This window comes from Gallus gallus, chromosome 9 (genome assembly GCF_016699485.2).
Source record: "Gallus gallus isolate bGalGal1 chromosome 9, bGalGal1.mat.broiler.GRCg7b, whole genome shotgun sequence".
Lineage (NCBI taxonomy): Eukaryota > Metazoa > Chordata > Aves > Galliformes > Phasianidae > Gallus > Gallus gallus.
In genome coordinates, this window is record NC_052540.1 from 379,875 (window position 1) to 391,951 (window position 12,077).

Genomic DNA, 12,077 nt, shown 5'->3' on the forward strand with positions numbered 1-12,077 from the left:
CAATCACACATTTCTTAGGACAGGTCTCATCTAGGTTTCCTGCACACTCTTCTTCATAATCGCAATTATAATTAAGGTGGGCAGAAGGATATGTTCCTCTTTGCGTGCCAAACCTCTTCTCAATTACATTTTTCATGCTTTCTGCATTTTGTTTAAGAGTTTTCATTGTTGATATTTTAAACCAGAATTTAAATCTAAAAGGTTAATTGGATAGTTAAGCATTGTTGAGTTTTATCTTTTGACTGCAAAAAGCCAATTAACATTCAAAAATCTGGTTTCATCAATACGTTGCAGATGCAAAACAACCCTAAATCTACCCTGAAAGACTAACGTGCTCTGATAAACCATACTCCAAAACAGCATAGAATGGTCCGTATCTATCGGTTCGTGCAATGCTAGAATGAACAGAACACACACATGCATACAAATATAACTTGATGTGCCTTTCTATTCATAAGACAGCATATCAAGTATTGAAAAAAAAAAAAAACAACTGTGATGTGGTAACATTACAATTTCTTGTTAATGCTCTTGTTACAAAGATCCAAAACAATTAATAAACAAGAACTACATGCTAATTGGAATTAAGGTTTTTCAGTGCCTTAATGTAGTTTTTAGAGGGAAAAAAACTTAAAGTTATAGCTGTGGGTAATGCGTATATTACGGAAACATCAGAAATTTGCTGTTTACACTTAAAATATACAAAAGGAAACGGAAGACAGAGGTACCCAGCAACCAAATCTGCCCTGTTACGATACACAGTGGCCATGATTTTCCTTAAGGTAAGTAATGTTTACGCTCCCACTGCAGACAGCTTTTCTTTTTAGGAGACAAGGAGTGAAAAAGCATGTCTTCCACAACTCCTTAAAGCTGTTTTACAGAATTAAAATAAGGTTCTGTGGGCAGATCTACTGTGGAAATTCTAGGGGGTAACACTTAAGATTTTCTTCAAGGACTTCAGTTATTTTGATTCTGCTTTTGTGACATCTAGAACACGAGAAGAAAGATCAGAGCAGTTGTCTGTGGCATTAATTATGATTACACATTGCTAGCAAAGCATACTGTAGCACACAGTTTCTTACCGGTATCTATGAACAAATATGCCCTTAAAAATAGAGTTCATCATATTTTCAATTTCATCTTGGTTTTCTTGTAGCTGTAAAATAAATAAGTAAAAGATCACTGCTCATTCCGCAATTAGTTATTGGGAAGCATTAGAAGACCACAGAAGAGCACTTAATTAAAGGTATTAGTAGATTAATCATTTTTTACTTTTCCAGACTATATTGTCTGCATTCATATACATATGTATACAGTACCTTAATGGAAGAAAATTAACATTCACCACAAACACCAATGAATTCAGTTTCAAATTAGTCCTTTGAGGTCATCGCCCTTTTTTTTTTCTGCCACAGAAATTCAGGCTGTAGACACCATGTGTTCAGTAATGGCAGCAGCACAGCAGTCAAACAGATAGTACTGTGTAAGAATGGCAGCTCAAAAATGAAGCTGGTTACTGAGCAGCTATGGACCAGGAAGTTCCCTTTGAAAAACTGGATGCCCTACTTAAGGAAAGTACTTAAGCACGTGCTCAGTTCCAAGCATGAGTGTAAGCTGCTTTAACTTCATTGCCCACAGCAAACCAATGCCTGAACGAGGAAGCATTCCAGAGTCAGAGCGTGGGCACTTAACACTGCTGACACCCAGTTCCAAATCTTACACTGCAGAACAACCAGACCGAATCAAACACCAAAACAAAACAGCACTCTGAGTGTAAAAATGATTGTTAAAATCATTCCTTAATAGCTCCTCTCTCAGATGAAAGCACTTATTAAGTACTACCAAAAGATTTCTTTGTGTCAATGGATCCGTTAACAAATCCTTAAAGAACACCTTGGAAACAATTAAAGTATTCTCATACCATCAGCTGTTGTGCTAACCTACATAAAGATACCTTGATTACACCAAATGCAGCTTTGTTAAATAAGATGATGCCAATTTTATACAATCAATTTTTGGAGTAGAACTTCTACAACACTCAAAGCCACCTTTCCTCTACCAAGGTGTTCCTGAATGTCAAAGCATAATATAATGAGTGTTAATTAAAAAATCTTCATATTTTCAGTATAGAAACCACAACTGAGCCTTGGTAGTACAGACTGCACGTATGCACAAAATAATAAAAACTGTAAACATGGGCATTTAGCATAGAAAATATCTTAAAGCCAGAGGCACAATTATTATCAGCTGTTCTGACATCCTGGATAGCATGGGCTCAGAAACACTCTTCCCTAAGGGTTTATACTTTTCAAGCCATGTTTATAAATATTTCTACACTACTGTCCAGATAAGATCTTGCAATATTCAGTAAATGAAGCCTCACAGGTTTCTAAAACGTAGGGAGGTGCAGCCTCAATTTTGCAAATGGGAAAACTCAAGTATGGGGAAGGTTCTTGACTAAACTATCGAATACGTGAGAAGTGAATTAATTTCATAGCAAGAAGGATTACATAAAAGTAAGGCATTAGCATAAACAAATGAAAGTCAGCATCAGCATTATTAATGCCCACTTTTGTACCCTTGCCTACAAGCGTGTAACTGATCACTGAGGGACTGGGATGGTCAGTGAAGGTTCCCAGCCTGCCCAATGTCTGCAGAATATTTGGTCTTCTAATATTTAAAAGATGCAATACCCAGGTGCATTTCAGCATCAATATTAACAATTCTTTCACAAATTTGGATTTTCTCCATAAGAGCAACTAGCTTTTATAATTTTGGCTTTTCTAGATCATGTACCTGAATTGGAATGCTTAATTCAGAGAGAGAACTGCCTTACGATTCCTGCTCATACAAATGCAAAAGTAATTTAACATTCTCTCTCTCAAATCTAAGCAAAATTAATGGAAACGTTCTCCTGTTGACTCTGCAAGCATTTTGGGAGACTCAAAAACACATGTATGAGAAGTGTAAACTTAAATTACTACTGGCAGCAATTAAAACACAACTATATCTGTTTGTGGCAGTTTATATCACTAACCTCATCCAGTTTGAAGATCTCACTGACAAGAACAGACCTGCAAGCCCTACCTTCACATCAGATATGTAGAAAATGACAGGAGAGCAAAATACATCAGCGAAAGCATTCCATCTTTTCTACTGTGAATTAATTTCCCACACTGAGATAGCAAACTGCCCATGAATAACTTCAAGAGGATAAACGTATGCTGATGAAGGTGCTTATGAGCTTTTATTATGATGGCACTGCATCAAGAGAATCAACAAAAGGAAGTGCTGGCACAGAAATACTACTGTAAATTCAGCACGTTTAAGCACAGGACATAAACAGCATTATGCTATGACTTCCCACGCAGGGCCATTATGCCATCTAAACCTAATGATTCCTTTTCATTCTGTTTCCTCTCCTATGTTTACTACCACACATACTCAGTCATCACTTCTCTGGATTGCTCCTATGAAATACTTTTCTTAGATTTCAGGAGCAGAGAAAAGAGAGAGACACGTTCAGAGGTAAAGTTTGCCAAATGTTTAAACTTATTCTTCATTCAGGCTTTCACTGCCCTCTCCATCAGTGCTGCAAGATCTCCCCAGAGCAGTTCTATGCTGCATCTCCAAAAGTCACTGAAGAGAAACGTTGATGAACAAGTACAAGGGATGCCCACAGGCACTGAGGTAGATACTGAACCAAGTCTGTGGGCCTAAATAGTTACTTGGTCGTCTGGAAAATTCAAGCAACAATCAACAGATGTGGGATAAAAACTATTTCCCAGCTGTTTCAGCCAAGCAACTCTGCTTCTAAGATGCTTCATTTCAACATTTGCCTTCCAGTTTCAGCACAAGTGATTCTTGCTTTTATTAACTGTTTTCAAGAGCTATAAAATAAAGAGAAAATTGTGCCATGGATCACAGAGTTAAAATACAACTAAAAATGTGTAATTGTAATTATCCCCCTTTAAAGTCAAAAGTTATACCTAAAAGAATCCAAGGTATACGTGGGTAGGGAACTCAGACATTCTTAATTTCCCACAGTGGTGGAAGAAAAGCATTCAAAACCAATACATTAAAAATAATAAATCTAAGTCTTGAGTTTTGCATGGCATCTTTGCAGATTTTGGCTGTTTCCATGTCCACATTCTGAGTCTTATATTTAAAAAAAAATATGTAGAAATGATAACTCTAAGACTGAATTTCCTAGGATGTATTTTATTTAGGGATGACTACAGCATCCTTCTAATGGTTTTGATCACTCAGTGGCAGTGTGATATTTGCTGAAAGTGATTTTAACGTCTCCCTAGCTTCCCCTTCTAGAGTCCAAGAGCTGTAGCCCTGACTCTGGGGTTTTTCAAAGTAGTTAAAAAAAGAAGTGATAACAAGACACTACATAATAATTGCAGTGCTTAATTGGGGAAATGGGCAGCGCAGTGATGGACTACAAGAGACTGCTTTCAGAACCATTTTGCATAACTGCAATAGGTTACTACACACAACTTGAGACAAGTTTTCTCCCTGCCTGGTCACATATATGAGACAGAGAATAGAAATTATCTTGTGTAAGCAGAACAGTGCACAAACTCAACTGTACACGGTGATATAAAATGTAGAAGCGTGGCCCTTGTGGCATGCTTGAGATCACACAAACACCACAGCAGACCTACTCCCTCATTTCTCACAACTGAAGTCATGAATCAGCCCAGACTTTCTGTTGGAGGGAATACCCATGAGCTAGGAAACAAAACAACATCTTTTCACTTGCCTCTTTTCTTTTCTGAAGCAGTAGCTCCAATCTTTCATTAGCTCTTTTGCCAATCATTTTGTTTCTCTCAGCTTCGTACTGCCTCTGTGTATTATCCTGATGAATGCTCAGGTTTAAGGCAACGTTCACAAGAGCAGTCATAAGCTTCATAGCTGCAAAAGCAAAAGACAGAATATGACTCTTAACCTGCAGTCAGAGCTCAAAAATACTGCCTCAAGCAGATCCATACTCACAGAAAATAACCATCCTGACCCTGATACAGAACCATCTGGATAGGCACTTCCCACCCAAGAAATACCCGGGTCACTCGGCTGACCTAAAGATCAGAAATCAGAGTATATGTACCAAATTGAGCTCCAGGCAATGTTATTTACCCTTTCTGCAAGTTCTATGTGCACAATATCATAGAGCAAGAATATGAATCCATGGGATCAGTGTATATCATGAAGCCATTTACTGTGGATTACAGCCATTTCTCTACTGAGAAGTATCATTACAGATGCCTCCACATTAAGTGTAACTCTTAACCAGTGAGCAACTCTTAACCACTGAGAATTAATGAATTTACAGGAGACCACAGCAATGCATCTCTGAAAGATAATCTGACCCTGCTTTAAAGTCAAGTGTATGATTGTATATGATTAGAACTTCAAGTGCCCTCTTATTCACATTTGCAAACCTCCTGGATACAACGTCATTAACATACATTTTTCCATCTTAATTCAGTTCTAAAAAATATGTTAGCAAGTGTCTTTCCCACGTTCTGTGTGGTTACATGGCATATCACATTTTACAACACTGAAAATAGAAAAAAAAATAACAATCGCATTCTCTCTGGCTAAATATGCAGCACTGTCCTCTAGATCAACAAGCAATTATAACAAATGGAGAAGTGAAACTGTTCTTATGGTTTACTCTTTTATCTACTGCTTAAAGCCTGTAAGTCTAGAAGTACCTATATAAACTTCTTACCTTATCTCCTTGCTATAATGAATCTTTTCTCATTCAAATTGGCTAGCACAAGGAAAATTGAAAACAAAGACCTCAGAAAGTATAAATGAAATTCTAAAAGATTTTCATAATTTTTTATCAAGACTGAGCTTCACAGCATGATGATGACCTCTTCTTTGCAGGCTAGCAGTACAACCTAACATGCAAAAACTAGCCTAAGGGAAACTTGCAGAATCAAAACAAAGCTCCCATAGCTTGTTAATACATAAAAATAAGTAAGTGTGTGGCATATTAATTGATGCAAGAAGCCAGCACTACCTTAAATAACTGAAGCCAGTTGTGATAAACACAGGCCTTGGCATTTGCTCATCCTCACTTGCAGTTTCTGGTAACAGAACAGCAACTATTTCTTCTACATAGCATGGTTCTTGGGTAACATCTCTAATGTATGCCGCCATTTCCTCTTTCCAATCAAACCCCTCACAGTTTTCAAACATTTGACCACATAAGGACGAACCAATCAATTTAAGAGAACAAGACTATAGGAGCTAGAATCATAGAATCGCTAAGGTTGGAAAAGACCCACAGGATCATCCAGTCCAACCATTCGCCCTTCACCAATGGTTCTTGCTAAACCATGTCCCTCAACACAACATCCAAATGCTCTTTGAACACCAAAAAGCTGTTCCAGAAGTAATGCCTCGTTTTATCACGTTGGCCCATGGTGGACATTGGTGGTACGGCAGCAGAAGTTGAGCCTTCCCATCAATATCCCACTACATGTTGTTGTCGTGGGACAGACAGTAGCAGAGGGGCAGTCTGACAGAATGGAGTCTGACACTGAAGTGTGAACTAAGTAAAGGACTGGAAGTGAATTTCTCCATGTGGAAAAAATGGCACTCAGTGACATTCATTGATGCTTGCTGAATGTTTCTGGAGACCAAAGAGTGGATGTAGTACAGTGAAGGGGTGGGTGGTGTGTTTCAGCAATGGCTGCAGTGACAGAGTCATCTTCACTGGTGCACATTGCACGAGTGTGGTATGCAGGCTCTTGTTCATCACATGCAAAAATGCACAGCTAATGGTGGTGACTACACTGAAAAACAGCGTTCTGTAGTTGAGGATTTGCTCTACCAAAAAGTGTTACCGTGCTCTCTGTATTCATTATAGTTTCCATGGAAACACATAGGAGGCATTACTTTCACAGTACATCGTATATCTAGCATGTATTAGCATTGTTCTCCCTCCACGATCTTTCTTGCAAACAGCAAATCAAAATCACATAGAATTTAAGATCAGTATCCAGTATCAGCTGGAGATGAGTCCAGTCTCCATTGCAGATTAAATAACCAGTGCAGATTTTCAGCAGCATTCCATGAATACGCATTTCAGCATGGGATCAGTAGAAAGACATCACCTGATAGAACTAGTTTTAGATACCTGTTTCTAAGCTAGGAATTGTGGTATTAATTTACAATTGGAGAAATACAGCTACTTCTACACAGCAATTCATCCATGTTATCAGAGACTTCTAACATAGGTCAGATGAAATACACTCCATAAAGCCTATTTCTGTCTAGTAATATAACCAGTCTGAGTCAGATGTAGGCAGGTGTGTTGAAAAGTGCAGCGTGGCCAGAGGTAGAAACCAGTGAGATATAGAATTTTGGTCCAACACTCCCAACGTTGTTTCTCAAGAGTGGAGGCACAGAATTTTATTGACATTTAAAATCAGTTTGTGCTCTGAAATGAGAAATTACTAAGGCATACAACAAATGAACAATTAATAAATACAAGATAGCAATATGCCACTTCTGACTCAAAGGATTCACTAGAGTCCCCTGGATTTGACAGGAACCTGTGAGGCTGATATATTCTCTTACAAAAAGAAAAGGGTATACTAAGTACAGTGCACTTGGTGCTTGGATTTGATCAAGCTTCCCAGTGTTCTCAGTGCTTGTCAAATTCTACCTGTATCAAAATTAGCAGTAATTCTCAAAGCAATTAAATAGTAATAATTCCTTTGTTATACCCTTTTGCACCATTTCACTTACCAGCTAATGTACTGGTGTGCCTGAAAGCCCGGACCTGGGAATCTGACAAACCAGTCAGAAGAGAGATCACCGTGTCCATCATGTACTCATCATAGATTATGCTATACTGACACTGTCGAATGAGCACTCCAATGAACTCACAAAAATTGGATCGAAACTTCTTCCACTGTGGCCCAGGCATGGTAAGGGGGTAATCACCACTGTCCTGAAGAATGAGAAAATGAATACTCTCAGTGAACATGGACCAAGTTTCTAAGCTAAATAGCGTATTTTTCTCCCAGCCAATGCAGAACAAACAATAACAATTAATTCTTCAATAAAAAAAAAGAATCTTGTAGGCATGAAATCACTTTAAGAGATTTGATTATAACAGTGCTATGCTTGCTTTATTAGCTATACATAGTCAAAAATATGGATCCAAACAATTCTTTTCCTTATGTCCTGAGTTAGAAAATGAAGGTAAAGGATGACAAAGAAAAGTTTCAAGGTATTTAAGGTTGAAATCTAAAGAAAGTCTTGTGTGACTGAACATTCTCCACTCTCCACCTCCACCCCAGGTTAATATTCTAATCATCCGGCTGCCTCTCCCCACAAAATATGCTTTACTCAAGTTTGCAGCTGAGATTTTATCAGAAACTAAATATTATTCTTATTTAATCTTATAAACTTTTCCTTTTTCTTGTGGTTAAACCTACCGTCTGATAGACGCAATGGATTTTTTTTTCAAGTTTAACTTCTTTCCAAGATAAATTTCACAATACTGCATCTCAGTGAGACTGCCCCCTCCTCTTAGAAAATTCATAAACTTTTTGTTCACCTGATTTGTAAGTCAATTCCAGATTTATTCAAAACATTAAGGTACTAATGTTCCACCCTGGATCTCTCCCCAAAGACAGGAAGTCAGCTGCGTCAAAGTTAAAACCATCTCTACTTATTAATTCTGTGTTTTCACGAAGAGCAAGTGATTCTGTTATCCATCCAGGCAAAGCCAGTAACTTAAGCAGAGAGAACTTGTAATCAAATACCCTTTAACCTGAACTTAGCAGAAGATACTCCACTGCAGCAAAAAACCCACAATCAAACTGAACTCAATCTCAATACTGCGATATTACAGTCGCAATAAAACGGTTACAATTGCAATGAAAAAGACAACTGTAAGGTAGTCATAATGACCCCAGTTTCTCTATCACTACAATGCTAAAAGACATTATCTTAACAAGTAGCATTTGAATGCCTAATTTAAGAGAAATAAGAGTTCTGTTTCAAAAATAAGAAAACAAAAGAAAAATCAGAGATGCCACACTCCCAATTTTGAAAATTTCAAAGCTCAAAATCATTAACATTTGGAACATCTTTATTTTGACACAAGATTTGTTTCAAACAGAATGCTTAGAACTTCTAAAAGACTATTCATGTAACACTGCTCCAAAACATAATTTTTATGTCATTGCTATTTGGTTTAAATTGTCAATTCAAATGAACACAATAATAATTTGCACACAGAAAACAGATCAGAATGGTGCAAACGCCAAGCCTACAGTCCTGTCCCAGGAACGCAGAGTTCTCTGTTGCAGGATGGCAGTTTCAAGCAGTGAACTACAGCGTCCAGCATAGCACACAAATTTAAGTGAGGTGAGAAAACTTTCTACGGTTCTTCCTACTGCCTCCTCCTTTTATTAATCTCTCCGGTACAGTCAGCTCTAATACCTAGGATATGGACAGATGAAGAACCAGCACAGACCCAAGGTGGCTCTCATACAGACTTGGCTAGGCTCTCTTACAGTATGAGATGGGAGCTTGCTCCATGGTTTCTTGTGATAGTACAATTAAGCCTTTCAACATGTCAGACCACAACCTTTTCACTATTGTTATTTCAGCAACCAAGTCCTACTCAATCCACAACACTGACTTTTCAAGATAAGTAACTGTAACTACCCTTTAGAATTATTTTGTTACTTTTTGTTTTTCCATTATTATTCTTTCTAAAGCTAATATTGGCCTGTGGACTCTCATCCTGCAGCCTGAGTTGCTGCTTTTCTTGTTGGTGCAATTTCTTATACAGAAACATTGCTTACCACTGGTTTCTTGCCCACTGCATTTTTGTTTTACAACCAAAGCATACCATAAATGTACTTCATAATGTTTAAAGCTATTTGATGCCTGTTTACTATTTGTAGAATATACACTTAAACTACTGTATACTATCTGTATACCATACCTCATCAAATTCTTCTGTCATTTTCCTTATTATTTCTGCATTTTGCATGTTCCTGAACATTTCAATTCTTACAGTGCCTGTAGTGTAATAAAGAAACAAAAGAAATTAACACAACTCATGTTTTTCTATCAAAATATCAATATTGAAGTCTTTTGCTGCTAAACATACATCTCAACAACACAAATGAAAGACTACGCAATGCAATGATAGTAGAAACACTTTGAACAAGCGTTCTTGGGAAGAAACAGGTATAACAATCTGAAGAGAAATTAATAAAATTTACTCTTCAAAATTGAGCATGCATGATACAGAAGCAACTAAAAGATAATGCAGGACTCACACCATGCCTGCAGTCACCAAATGGTTTTAATTGTGTCTGTAAAATCAAACTAAGTCCACCCTTCAGTTCTGTGGCCATTACTATAATCCTCCCCCTTCTATGATTACAGATATTCCATGATCTCTATTTGGAGACAGGAGTGGTTTTCAGACCAGAGCTAGCACAACTGCACCATGTGGCACTGCAGTCAATAAGGTTCTCAAAAACCAAGGGCTCAAAGAGGTCAGCCAAGATGTGGGCCAGCTCAGGACTAAAAGCAGTATTTGCATCTGTGTTACTCCTTCATGTGGATTATGGGATCACGCCATTCTCCCATTACCTGAACAACTGAACTGACAGCATTGACTTCACATTGTAAACTGAACAATGATAACAAAAATTGAAAATATTGTAACACAACAGCAATTAATGAAAGTTCTTGTGACTTGATCCAAAATTCAATCAGAATAAACAAGTGGAATACCTTTACATCACATCATTGCCTTAGTAACTAAATACTGTTTGAATCTCCCACCACGTACCACAAGTACACAAAATATATATTGCACAGTAACAAAAAATTAAAGTTCCATATGTTGACTTACGGAACTTTAATTTTTTGTTACTGTGCAATATATATTTTTAATTCATCACCACCTTTTTGCCACTTGACAATCCTCTTTTACTAATGGAGGAAATGCGTAAAACTTAAGTAAAGCACAGAGCTACAGCCCAACCTTGTTAGCATTACAAAGACTAAGTCTTGCTACTGCTACAAAAAATTCAATTGGGTAAACAGGCCACTGCATGGCTCCAAAAATTCAAACCACAACAACAGCTACCAGCATTAATTCCTGTACAAAGGTAAAATAAAGATAAGTATACCACCTGTTATGGGAATGTTTTAATTCCACTATTTTTTCCTTGAAAAAACAAGCATTAGAAACATATAGATTTTAAAATATGCAAGCAGAGTCAGAGCTCACCCATTTTCTACATCTTTCCTAGGAAACTATTTCAGAACACAGTTTAAATCTTGATTTCTTGTAATGGCAGTGTTAGCCTCAGTTCTAAAAACAGTAATTTACATTTGTGCATGGCAACTTCCATATTTTTAATAAACAGCTAGTAATGTTGCATATTAATATGAAACAAAAGCCCAAAAGAATACTGCATGACAGAATACTTTTATCAGCTTCAAACTCATCTCTAAGTATAGTTATGTTTCCCTCCATATTATTACAGTTTCAGTATGTCTCAGTGTGTTGAACAGTAAATCCACATCCACATCTATCCCTCTCACTGCATGCTGTCATCTGTCCCTATTTGGATTAGTAACGTAAGCCCCACTGAGTACTTAACTCATTGACTGTTGGTTCTTTATATTTTTCATAGTCCTGATTCAAATTTTACTCATTCAATTTCTTTATGACTTCTGCTAATAACCTGAAATAGTCCCCATAAAATATATAATCACGTTACTTTGTTGGACAAAAGTAAAAATACTGTAACAAATCCTCTTTGTTAATGCATTTCACTCAATACAAGTTTCCCTTCAATTTAGTGCAACTCTGATGTAGCTCTTCCTATCTTCTCTCCCTGAGGGTACGGAATGTAATTACACCGCGGTCACTATTACTTAGGGCCTCAGATATTTCTAGCTTTTAAATGACCTCCTGTTACTTATGTTACTTACCAGTCAAGTATAATCTTTCCTTGAACAATTTCTTTATAGCAATTGGTTTCAGGAGTAACTACTTTAAG

General features: G+C 37.2%; 1 protein-coding gene across 15 annotated transcripts in view; it reads right to left on the minus strand.

Annotated features, from left to right (window-relative positions):
• STAG1 (stromal antigen 1) overlaps positions 1–12,077 on the minus strand; it is a 182,312-nt gene that overhangs the window by 83,832 nt on the left and 86,403 nt on the right. For all 15 annotated transcript variants that reach the window (XR_005862323.2, XR_005862321.2, XR_005862322.2 and 12 more), the window contains 4 exons: positions 9,995–10,071; positions 7,777–7,981; positions 4,772–4,923; positions 1,083–1,156 (listed from right to left, as the gene is read on the minus strand). Coding sequence is in view for 12 of the 15 variants with exons in the window: in XM_015291354.4 (XP_015146840.1) it covers positions 1,083–1,156; positions 4,772–4,923; positions 7,777–7,981; positions 9,995–10,071 (508 nt within the window). In the remaining 3 variants the exon portion in view is untranslated. The remainder of the gene's footprint in view (positions 1–1,082; positions 1,157–4,771; positions 4,924–7,776; positions 7,982–9,994; positions 10,072–12,077) is intronic.